The 12,364-nt window shown below is 36.6% G+C and overlaps 3 protein-coding genes across 4 annotated transcripts; 1 reads left to right on the plus strand and 2 right to left on the minus strand.

The window, feature by feature from the left end:
* Window positions 1-3,107: 3,107 nt before the first annotated feature.
* On the minus strand, window positions 3,108-4,583 carry LOC132029407 (uncharacterized). Of its 2 annotated transcripts, XM_059418686.1 has the most exons (3): window positions 4,051-4,583; window positions 3,730-3,842; window positions 3,108-3,627 (listed from the first exon to the last, which is right to left on the minus strand). In XM_059418686.1, exons 1-3 carry the CDS (start codon window positions 4,465-4,467, stop codon window positions 3,168-3,170), a joined length of 990 nt encoding a protein of 329 aa, XP_059274669.1. In that variant the 5' UTR covers window positions 4,468-4,583; the 3' UTR covers window positions 3,108-3,167. The 2 variants fall into 2 exon arrangements, with proteins under 2 accessions (XP_059274669.1, XP_059274668.1); XM_059418685.1 differs by having other exon boundaries at window positions 3,111-3,842.
* A 54-nt stretch (window positions 4,584-4,637) lies between these two features.
* LOC132032098 (uncharacterized) lies at window positions 4,638-6,499 on the minus strand. Its single transcript, XM_059421896.1, has 3 exons — window positions 5,982-6,499; window positions 5,740-5,886; window positions 4,638-4,976 (listed from the first exon to the last, which is right to left on the minus strand). Exons 1-3 carry the CDS (start codon window positions 6,042-6,044, stop codon window positions 4,638-4,640), a joined length of 549 nt encoding a protein of 182 aa, XP_059277879.1. The 5' UTR covers window positions 6,045-6,499.
* Window positions 6,500-7,920: 1,421 nt separating this feature from the next.
* On the plus strand, window positions 7,921-12,103 carry LOC132032099 (ribonuclease 3-like protein 2). Its single transcript, XM_059421897.1, has 3 exons — window positions 7,921-7,977; window positions 10,203-10,483; window positions 11,932-12,103. The coding sequence occupies exons 1-3, from the start codon at window positions 7,921-7,923 to the stop codon at window positions 12,101-12,103; spliced, it is 510 nt and encodes a 169-aa protein (XP_059277880.1).
* The last annotated feature ends 261 nt before the right edge of the window (window positions 12,104-12,364 follow it).

Here is a 12,364-nt window from a genome sequence, read left to right on the forward strand (position 1 = left end):
ATTCTGCCCCGGAAATAGGTATTTGCACATTTCTGTTTCCAACAAGTAACGTATCTGCTGCAACTAATAGGTAACTTGTTGCGGCAGATGTTGTACTTGTTGTGATTTTTGACACAGCTGAGCCTCAGCCACATGTTCCAACACTAATATGTTTGTTTTGTCAGGTATAATTTTATGACGACAAACGCCGCTGAGTCGGTGAACTCAATGTTCAATGTTGAAAGAGAATTTCCCATTACTGCTCTATTTGATTCCATAAACAGGAGGTTTACTTGAAATTTCATGAGAGGCGTATGGAGTTCATCGACTCACCAACCATCTTTGTTCCCTTAATGGAAAAAAAAATATCAAAATTTGTCAACTTGGGTAATAAGTTATTGGCCCATCAAATTGCCAACTACAAGTTCGGCGTCATCGGCCACGGTTCAGTTGCAACAGTCGATCTGCAAAGAAGATCTTGTACTTGTAGAGTTTTTGATCTGGACAAAATACCTTGCCCACATGCTATGGCAGCGCTTCGAGTCCAATATGGTGAAGACTTTGGAAGGCGGATTTATGACTACTCATCTCCATATTATAGGGTGGAGAATTACATAATTGCATACTGTGAGGAAATGAATCCCGTGCCTTCTGAAGAATCTTGGGAAGTTCCTATGGAGATTTTAGAGAGAGAAATACCTCCTCCGCATGTTGATCCGAGCAAACCGGGAAGAAGACGGACAAAGAGGAGGCGTGGAATCGGGGAATCACTTGCAACGAGGAAAAACAAATGCTCCATATGCAAAACAGCTGGCCATAAAAAAACTACATGCCCAAACCGAATTGTTCCCTAGTTGTTAAATTTGCAATGTCTTGTAATAATAATTACTATTGTTTGTGTTTGTGAAATTGGATTTTATGACATTTTTATGTTGTTTCTGTTAGTAAAATTGGTTTAAATGATATGTTGATCTTGCTCAAATCACCAATGTATGTTATGTGGTTTTGCAATTTCTGAACAGTTTCCACCAAGTAAAAATTCTGTTGCAACAGCTGTGTAACTTGTTGGGATTTTGCCAACCAGTAATCGAACTTGTTGCAGCAACTAACTTAACTTGGTTTTCCAACAAGTGACATGACTTGTTACAGTAAGTTCCTATAGTGTTTTGAGTTTTTACAACAAATGGAATGAGTTGTTGCAGAAAGTCCTTAAGTTGTTTCATCCAACAAATGGAATGAGTTGTTTCATCCAACAAGTGATATGACTTGTTCAACAGCTATGTTACCTGCTGCAACAGATTATGTACTTGTTGCAACAGGTTATGCAACTGCTGCAACAGATTATGCAATTGCTGCAACAGATTATGTACTTGTTGCAACATGTTATGCAACTGCTGCAACAGATTATGCAATTGCTGCAGCAGATTATGTAATTGCTGCAACATATCATGAAATTGCTGCAACAACTAGGATATAAGTCACATATGTTTAGTTATTAACAGAGGGAACCAATGATATTTAGTGTTAAACAAAGGGATTCAATGATATTTAGTGATCAATATATTTATCTACTAACATCCTTAATGGATTAGACGGTAATTTCATTGATTTGATGGGAAATTCTAAGCGTATACTTCCCAAATCGAGCGATCGTTAGTGTAATTTGATGAGAACTACTTGATTCACCCATATTTAGGTGTAAACAACGAAAACCAATGATATTTATTGTTTACTAAATGTTCCTAACCAATTTGATGGTATTCTGAGTCAGGACATATGATCAACTAAGCGTATACTTCCCAAATCGAGCGATCGTTGGTGTAATTTGATGAGAACTACTTGATTCACCCATATTTAGGTGTAAACAACGAAAAACCAATGATATTTATTGTTTACTAAATGTTCCTAACCAATTTGATGGTATTCTGAGTCAGGACATATGATCAACTAAGCGTATACTTCCCAAATCGAGCGATCGTTGGTGTAATTTGATGAGAACTACTTGATTCACCCATATTTAGGTGTAAACAACGAAAACCAATGATATTTATTGTTTACTAAATGTTCCTAACCAATTTGATGGTATTCTGAGTCAGGACATATGATCAACTAAGCGTATACTTCCCAAATCGAGCGATCGTTGGTGTAATTTGATGAACTACTTGATTCACCCATATTTAGGTGTAAACAATGAAAACCAATGATATTTATTGTTTACTAAATGTTCCTAACCAATTTGATGGTATTCTGAGTCAGGACATATGATCAACTAAGCGTATACTTCCCAAATCGAGCGATCGTTGGTGTAATTTGATGAGAACTACTTGATTCACCCATATTTAGGTGTAAACAACGAAAACCAATGATATTTATTGTTTACTAAATGTGAAGCTTTTAAACAGGTTACTCATCCGTTACAACAGATAATGCACTTGTTGCAACATATTATGAACTTGTTGCAACAACTAACCCATCTGTTGCAACAGATTACAAACTTGTTGCAACAGATGGTTTAGTTGTTGCAATTTCTTCAACAATTGAAAGATTTGTTGCAACAACTGACTCATCTGTTGCAACAGATCACAAACTTGTTGCAACAGATTATCAACTTGTTGCAACTTCTAAAACAGCAGTTAGATTTATCGCAACAACTAACCCATATGTTGCAACAACTGAACCATCTGTTGCAACAAATTTACATCTTGTTGCAACAACTGACTCATCTGTTGCAACAGATTACAAACTTGTTGCAACAGATGGGTTAGTCATTGCAACTTCTTCAACAGCAGTTAGATTTGTCGCAACAACTGACCCATATGTTGCAACAACTGAACCATCTGTTGCAACAGATTACCAACTTGTTGCAACAACTTACTCATCCGTTGCAACATATTAAAAACTTGTTGCAACAGATGGGTCAATTGTTGCAACTTCTTCAACAGATTTGTTAGATTTTGTGACTTGTTTAAAACTACTGAAACCACTGAACATAATGTATTGAACACAACTTAAATAATGAACACCTAATATATACTTAATAAAATGTCTTAGAAAAGTACTGAACACCTAATATATACTTAAATTACATAATGTCATAAAAAAAACTCCTAATATATACTTAAATTGTTCAACAGGCCACATTTTGGCTCCAAAAAATGCAAAATCAATAAACTGTTTATCAACCCATCTTAGGGCTCCAACACCTTTTCAATGATACCTAATGCCCATCTCCATTGCATCCTCCCTACAGAGTTGTCGCTGATTAGACTTTCGGGTTTTGTCACAGTTGTGCCAGTAAGCAAAGCCTCTATAAAAGCAATTGACCACGAACCACATGCCTTACTAGTGACATTGCGGGGCAGATTCTGTAGCCTATTGAATTCCCACGATTCATTGAGTAACTTTGCAGGCAAGTGTGCGAACATTCCACTCTGTTGCAATAACTTGGGCCACAATTCCATTACCGGCTCCATGAAACAAAAGAAATCAGATTCTTCATAGACAGGAACGTTGCAGTCATACACATTTACCACTCCCTCTTCAATCATGAACTCGAGAGTGACAAAATGTGTGACATTAATATTCATCACTGTTAAAACCCTCTTTGCACCAGCCCACGAGCAGCCACCCGGGTAGGGTCTAACACCCCTACAATAATCGACCATATCATCATCCCACTTGAATTCAGCAAGTCTAACCTTCAGAGGCACGGCATTTGGAACTGTACTCTCTTTTGTCAATTCTGCGTACCTCTTGGACATGTTGTTGTAAAAGTTGAGGTCCAGGATTATGTCAGTGGAATCATAGTACTCAGGGAAATTGATTTGCCTCATACGCATTAGAAGCAGGACTTCATCTACATACTAAAGTAAAAGTAGTAAAACAGTTAGTTACTTGGTGCAACAGATTCAACAGATTATCTACTTGTTGCAACAGCTAGTTAACTTGGTGCAGCAGATTCAACAAAATAAAGGAACTGTTGCAACAGCTAGTTAACTTGTTGCAACAGATTATCTACTTGTTGCAACAACATACTGAATTAGATAGATATATACAAGTGTTGAAACTTACCCAATCCTCCCACCAAATTTCCATGCTTGTCAAAGCCTTGAAGTCTGCTGCTCCAAATTCATGCATTGAGTACATGGTTCTCCCACTCTTTTTGGACTTGATTGCAGTCTCAACCTTTTTCTTTCTTTGGGCATGTACAGGCTTGAAAATGTCCACCTTCTTTAGCACTTTTGGCCCAACATCAAGAAGAGGAGTCTCAATTGACTTACTGGGAGTAGCAACAGATCTTCTTGATCTAACTGATGCAAGTGCCTTGGCAATTGCTTTGCCCCTCCTCCGAACATGAACAGGAGTATAAGGTGAGGAAAGATTCTTTGATGGATTGATACCCCTCTTGGATATCAACCTCTGCATAGAAGTGTTTGTGGCTTCTTGGGCCTGCACCAATTCCTCCACCTTTCTAATCAAATTATCCATTTTGTCCTTGCAAGTGGTGCACTCACAAGCACATGAGGGCACCTTAGAAGTACCGGCACCAACATCACAAATCTTCTACCACTCAATCCACCACCACTAAAATTACCACCAAATCCAAAAAATCACTAAATCCAGAACTGGAGTAAATCCACCAATATTAGCATCATCATCTATCTCTTAATTTTTCCCCAAAGAATACTTGCTGGGACATCATCACCAAGTCCACCACCACCACCACCAACAACATCAACAGGCTGAACAACACCACCAACAGCATCAGCACCACCAACAGCAACATCACCACCAGCACCAACAACAACATGACCACCAGCAACATGACCACCACCACCAGCTACAACATCATCAACCCTAGTGATGGCTGTCACTCCAGCCAATTCCCCTTTGAACCCATCAATCAATCTGTCAGGCACAGATTCTTTGGGCACAAAGGTGACAAGGCATGGCATCTCCAACTCTCTTATTGTTGGGACAAGCCATGGGTTCACAACCTACAACAAGAAAGTAGATATATCATAATGGTGCTAAATCATAAAAAACAAAACCTATTTAAAATAAGTTATCAGGTTGTTGCAAAAGGTTACACATCTGTTGGACAATGTCCAACAAATAGGTAACTTGTTGCAGCAGGTATCTTATCTGTTGAAAATTTTCCAACAGATGGGTAACTTGTTGCGACAGGTTGATCATCTGTTGGATATTGTACAACATTAGTAATTTATTGCAACATTATTGTACTTGTTGTAAAAAGTTATCAAATTAGCAAATAAAATGATATGTTGCAAAATTTGTTATCAAATTAGCAAATAAAGTGATATTTCATTATTATAACATTCATCATTGGGTAACTTGTTGCAACGAGGTTAATTATGTTGGACATTGTCCAACGATGGGTAACTTGTTGCGACGGGTTTATCATCTGTTGTAAAAAACTATTTTGTTATAACGATTCATCTGATGGGTAACTTGTTGCAACAGGTTAATTATCTGTTGGACATTTTCCAACAGATGGGTAACTTGTTGCAGCAGGTTACTCATCTGTTGTAAAAAACTAGTTGCATGTTATAACAAATTCATCTGTTGGGTAACTTGTTGCAACAGGTTAATTATCTATTGGACATTTTCCATACACACATGATAACTTGTTGCAACGGAATTATCATGCATTTTCCAACATGTTGTTGCGGCATGTGTTGTTGCAGATTATAAAAGTTTGTTGCAACACCTAGTCATCTGTTGTGTTCTAATGCTTACGACTTCCTTAGGGGGGTTGAAACGGTCAACACTCAATTTTGTGTTGTTCCTGGCAGTGAGCCATCTAAGAATTCTTGGATAGGTAACTTCTTCGGAGTATTCCTTGACTTGATGCTTGAGGTGAGGAATGGCTTCAAATGCCCAAGCCTAGAAAAAAAGATGCCATCAAAAATCAAAATAGTGATTGAAATACTTAAAAAAAAAAAAAAAAAAAAAAAGGTAAAACATTGAAGAAAATTTACCATGAAAGCCCAAGGGAAGCCATATAGGTTTTGTGTCTTCCCCGTTGGCTTCAAATCCTTCATCAAATATTCAACAGTCAAGCTAAAGCTTTGAAAACCCCAGGCATAGTTGTTGAAGGCATCATAGTCCTCAGCAAGTTTAATCAATCCAAGCGGTATGTTGTAGTTTACGTCTCTTGCCCAAAGAACACGTGCACAAACCAAACTAAGCACAGTGCCTCCTTGTGCTTTTTTGAGAAAGTTTTGGACTCCAAATCTTGCAACAATTTCTTTTGAGTGTAGCTCTTTCCCACTAAGTTTACCAAAGAGACATCATTCTTAGCTTTGGAACCCTTTGCTTTCTTGGCTGCCTTGGGTGTCCGGGCTGGCTTGGTTAATACAACAGTAGGAAGAGGCTCACAAGGATAACATCTCAATCCGGTAACTATGGCAAACTCCTTCATGCCAAAGCAAACCGGCATGCCACAGTAATTGATCCAAATCTCATCCTTTCTATCACAAATAATCTTACGCTTCAAAAGCTCGAAACCATTGTCATTTGAAATCGGGCACCGTATCTTCGAGCAAATCTAAATAGACCCAAAGCAGCTAGCCCTAAAGAAATTCTCCAACCCCTGCTGCTGGATAATGCCCCTGAAGGTGTCAAAGCCCTTGTCCATGGTTGATCTAACCACAAAATCACCAGACAAATCCTTATTTCCATTCAGCGGCATCGTCACGCCGTACTTTTCAATGCTGAAACTCTTGACGACCTCCTCAATCGAAGGTCTATTGGGATCTGTGGCAATACTAGAAGACTCAACAAGATTGGCATCCACATTATGTTTCCTTTTTTTTCTTAACTCGGCCAAGGTCCGATCGTTGATTCTTCTTCTTCATTATCATTTTCGGTTTCGCATCTTCTTCACCTCCTTCATCCCTTCATCCTCCTTCATCCCCTTCATCTCCTTCTTCTTCATCTCCTTCTTCTTCATCTACTTCTTCTTCATCTCCTTCAAGATTTTCTTCATTTTCTTCATCTCCTTCAACATTTTTCATCATCTTTTTCACTTTCTTCTCTAGTTTCTTCACTTTGTTCATTTTTATCACTTTCTTCTTCATGCCCAACGAGAGGTTTCGTGGGTTTCCTCTCTCTTTACGAAGCCCCGCTTTCACTAACTCTTTCCTCATTTGTTGATTGACAAATAGCGATCACAAGTTTATCTAATGGTGCTTGCACCTTAGCTCTTTTACTACTTTCTCCCTCAGTTGGTTTCTCTCCTTTTCTTTTAATTGGAGCCATTTTATCTACACACAGGAGATAGAAAAACAGTTTTAATTGGTTAGTGCAACATTCAAAGTAAAAAGGGAAAAGGAATATGTTGCAACAAGTAATCAGTTGTTGCAACAGATTAAGAATATGTTGCAACAAAATACGAAGCTGTTGCAACAACTTATTACTTGTTGCAGCAGAATCTTAATCTGTTGGAAATAGAAAAACAGTAGCAAATCCTTAGCAACTGTTTTGATTTTTTACAACAACTTGTTAATATGCTACAACAACTGCTTGATTCTTTGCAAAAACCTCAACAATTGTTTTGATTTTATCCAAGCAATTGTTGGATAAAATCAAAACTTTTCCTAAACCATAGCATGACAAAGAACAACAACAAAAAAAAACATCTAAATTTAACTACAAAACATCTATATTTCACTACAAACACACAACCATCACAAATCTCACTCACAACTTAAACAAAATACACCAAATAGGATTTTTTTTTAACCATGCAACCTCGACAAAGAGATGTTTGCAAATCATCAAACAAGTGCTGAATTTGCTGCAACAGCAACAACAACAGCAAAAACATTTAAATTTAACTACAAAACATCTATATTTCACTACAAACACACAACCATCACAAATCTCACTCACAACTTAAACAAAATACACCAAACCATGCAACCTCGGCAGATGTTTGCAACTGTCAAACAAGTGTTGAATTTGCTGCAACAGGTAACCTCAGTTGTTGGAAAACATCAACAAAATTGCAAGCCTTTTTTTTTTCGAAACAACAAGGAGAAGAAGAACAAAAACAGCACCAAAAATCATAATTTCACAACCACAACCACTATTTACAAACTCACAAACCCCAAGTGCAACAAATACACGAAACTACAATAAAACAAACAACATTCAAGAAAAACCCATGCTCTTCTTCATCTTCTCTAACCAAAATCATCATTTTCACACTCTGATTTCAAAACCCTAACTTTTGAACCAAGTGAAAAAAAAAAAAAAGTTTACCTGAGAATGAATAGAGAAGCAACAAAGAAGAGAGAGAGAGAGAGAGAGAGAGAGAGAGAGATGCGACGAAGGAAGAATGGAGAGAGAGGAACGAACAACAACAATGGTGGTCGGTCGCCGATTTTTGCGAACGAGAGAGAGAGAGAGACGGAATGGAACTCGCTTTTTTTTTTTTTTGAAATAAGATGAACAAGTAGTTGGGATCGTGGGGGAAGTGGGTTGGAAGGAGTTTTTGTATAATGTGTGTGGGTTGGAAGAAGTTTTTGTATAATGTGTATGTGGTATTTTGTTATAAGTTTTAAAAATTTTGTAAAATCACATTTTCAAGATTATAATTATAAAACTTTTTTAGTTTTAAAACATGCTAGGATCGTCGTTTGGCACTGTCTTTATAAATATGCCCGCCACGATACCACTGCCCTCGATGAAAAGGTACATTTTGAGAATATTTAGTAGATCATAAGTTTTGCAAACAAAAATTGAAAGCAAATTTTAATTTTCCTCATAACCATGAAAACTCATAATTTGTAAATGTACTAAAACTTTCCCAACTCCTATGCAATATGAAAAAAACGCTTAAATTAACGATTAACAAGGGATTCCTTGGAGTAGCACCAACTAATTTTTGGGCGTGTTGTGGAAGGGGAAAGTGGCTTGGCAATGTAGGAGTTGGGTAATTACTTTTTGTACTTTTTTGCAAAATCTATCATTATGGGCCAAATTTTAAAATTTGATTAAGTTTGAAGTCACAAATTTGAAGTTGATATTCTACCTTTAAGGCGAATTTGGGATTTGAAATTTGAAGTTTACTTTTGTATTTGTCTATGGCAAGATCAGTTTCATCTGATCTTTTTCTTTGGATGTTTAGATTTATTGTAGATTGTGCTTTCTGAATTCTGATCTTTTTCTTCATGAATTTTTTCTGTATCTAGAGAAGTAATTGTGCAGAATTTACAAGTCTAGGAAATGTGTAGGGCTTAATATAATGTTCTTTATAAAATCCCTTTTTCATTCATATATAATATAATATTTGCTCATTACAAACTCACTTGAACAATAATCCAGTTTCAATGAAATTGGGGTTATGTGTTAGTAGTCACCGATCTTGTTAGTTTCAGTCTTCGACATATTTCTCCAAAAGTGCTTTTATACATCTATTTTCCTAAGTGGAGGAGCCAGGAATTCAAAGGAGGGGATTCAAAAATGAATTCTTTTGTCAAGGGATTCAACAATTGATATACATATATATATGCCAAAAGAAGAAATCATTTTTGCACTATTTACATAGTATAATTTTTAAATGAAGGGGGTTCAATTGAACCCTCTGCCTCTGCCCCCGGTGTTCCTTAAGAAGAAATGACAGAGTTAACAGTTACTCTTAAAAAAGAAGTCATTTTAATTTCTTTTTGGCACTGTGTTAAAGCTCATATTTGTGAAAATAACTATGTAGGTTTCCTTCTCTAGAATGTCATTTTAGATCTGTTTAGAATGAAATATGTGCATGTGACCTAACAAAGCAAGGTTTTGAAGTTGTGTGTGACTGTGTGTGTGAGAGAGAAAGAGAGTGTGTGTTTCAGATTACTAATTAAAATTCGAAATTGTTATGATATTTGGAAAAAAAATTGTAAGTTCACATGGAAGGATTGTTTCTTCTGTCTTGTACCTGCTGTACCATGTTGGTATCTTTTATTAATAAAACTTTTACCAGTTAAAATAAGTGTGTTCTTCTGTCGTTTTGGTTTTGGATTGTCGGAAAGCCAATTCAATTTTCGACCTAAAAATCTGGCATTTTTGTCTTGCAGATGAGAAATGATATGCTGATTTTCTGATTAGTTTAGTTTCATTTTGTATTAGATATTTAGAGGCCTCCTTGAGCCTATTATCACGCTGGACTTGTTGTCACAACAACATCAGCCTGTAACCTGCTGTATCAGCTTTGCCGGAAAGACGGGCACCAAGTTGATATAAAGCATTGGAGAAAAAGAGAGAAAGATATTGGTAGTGTTTATGTTGATGGTCAATTTATTGTTTCCGCTTCTTCTGAAACCAAAGGAAATGCTAAACTTCATGCTGCAAAGGCTGCACTTGAAAAGTTGGCCTATAAATCTACTGGTAAATCGGATATTAAAGTTGAACCAAACACAGAGATTGGAGGAGCAATGCAGAAGCTGAATGAGCTATGTAGAAGGAAGAAATGGCCCCTACCAACTTACAGGTTTAAACTACTTCTTTCGAGTGAGATAAAGTTGTTGCTTATTACGGTCGTAAACTGAACTTTTAGCTGCAAAACTATATTTGTCTGTTCAAAAAAATGAAAACTTTCTTAAAAAAAAAAAGAAAAAAAAAAAAAGTTAACTTGTATATCTGTGGATATATAGTTGACTGTTACCATTCTCAAAAAAATATAAAAAATGATAACTTTCTAAATTTGGATATAATTTAACTCCAATTTCCCATTTTATCCTTAATAAGAAGCTTTTATAGCTACACCAATGTTATGAAACGTTTAAGACAACAAGTTTCAAAAGTGTTATAATCACAAAAATGTTATAACCACACAAATGTTATGTCATGTTTATGACTGCAAGCTCCATAAGTCGGTCTTTCTTTCTTTCTTAAACTTCGTGCCTATTCAAACTCTGCCACATAAATTGGAACGGAGGGAGGATGAAATTTTCAGGTTTGCATGCATAACATGGAAATACTGGACCATCAGGAACCCTACTATTATTTTCTTCTTTTGGCTGCATATTTCTTTGTCACTTCACTTGAGGAATGCTACATGGGCAATTGTAACCACATGCTCAATCTTGAGCAGCAGAGCTGTCTATCTTTTATAGAAAAAGTAGTCTTGAGATATGATTGTGTAGAATAGGTTGGTAGTATTCTAAATACAAGAGTATAAAGGATGAAGTATGATATAAATGGATGTTGGATGTATAAGAAATTAAGAATATGTTAATGAACCTCTAGGACTTTTGTTTAACGGCAAAGGTAATACAGCCCGAGATGTGTGATAGGTGCCTTGCACAAGTTCAAATTTGAGCTACTGAACCAACTCTGGTATTTAAGTGGAGTAGGGAGAGGGGCATTTTATTGTCCATCAAGTTCCGAAGCAGTAAACAATGGATATCTTGGTTAGAACAAAGAATATATTGCCAACTTGTACCTTTCAGGTGGCAGAAGAAGGACTGAACTCATACAAGTGTTGTTTCTACAACTATTTCAGGATCTGTGAGATTTACTATTTGAGTAAATTCAACTCTTCATATTCCAGACTGGAATATATGTGTGTTTTGCACTCAGGATTTTTTTTTTTTTTTTTTCTCTTCTCTCTTTTTGAGTTTATGTACCTAACCAGCAGATATCACATTACTAAGGGGCGGATCCAGAATTTAAGTTTTATGGGTTCAACATTTACGGGTCTTAGCATTAAACCCATTATATCTTTAAAGTTATTGGTTCGTATCTACTATTTGTTTCAATTTTCGTGGAATTTTACATAAAAATGCACTGCGTCGAACGTACTGGATTCAAATGAACCCGGTGTCGGTATGCTACATCAGCCTTTGACATTACTGTTTCTTGCTTGGCGTTAAACATGTTTGAACTGTGTGATATTGTGATTTAGTTTTCTAATTGTTTGCTTTGTGATTGGTGCAGAATAGAGAAACAGGTAGGTCCTCCTTACGATAGGAGGTTTATATGTTCTGTGCAAGTTGCAGTTGCTGAAGGCGTGCTTCTTGTGACGGTAGGGGAGAAGTCGCGAGTAAAACATGCAGAGAATTCTGCTGCTTCAGCGATGATTTGGGGTCGGCAAGATTCTAATTTCTGAGCTCAGTTAACGGAACATTGTCTATGGTGGTTTAAGTTGCGTCTTTGGGCTAGGAAGACAGCAGGAAAGGGGGTAAAATATCTTGTGTTATTACTGTTCGTATGATTTGAAACCCATGACTTGTTTAGTTTCTAGTGCTTGTGTAGCCTCTTCTTTGTTGCTGTAATAAGGTGAATAAGTGGTGAAATATTGTTGTAGCTCCATCTTATCAGGATAATGAGATTTGGGCAGTGCAAAGAAGATTTACACAATTGTAGCACA

The sequence above is a fragment of the Lycium ferocissimum genome, chromosome 9, assembly GCF_029784015.1.
Source record: "Lycium ferocissimum isolate CSIRO_LF1 chromosome 9, AGI_CSIRO_Lferr_CH_V1, whole genome shotgun sequence".
NCBI lineage: Eukaryota > Viridiplantae > Streptophyta > Magnoliopsida > Solanales > Solanaceae > Lycium > Lycium ferocissimum.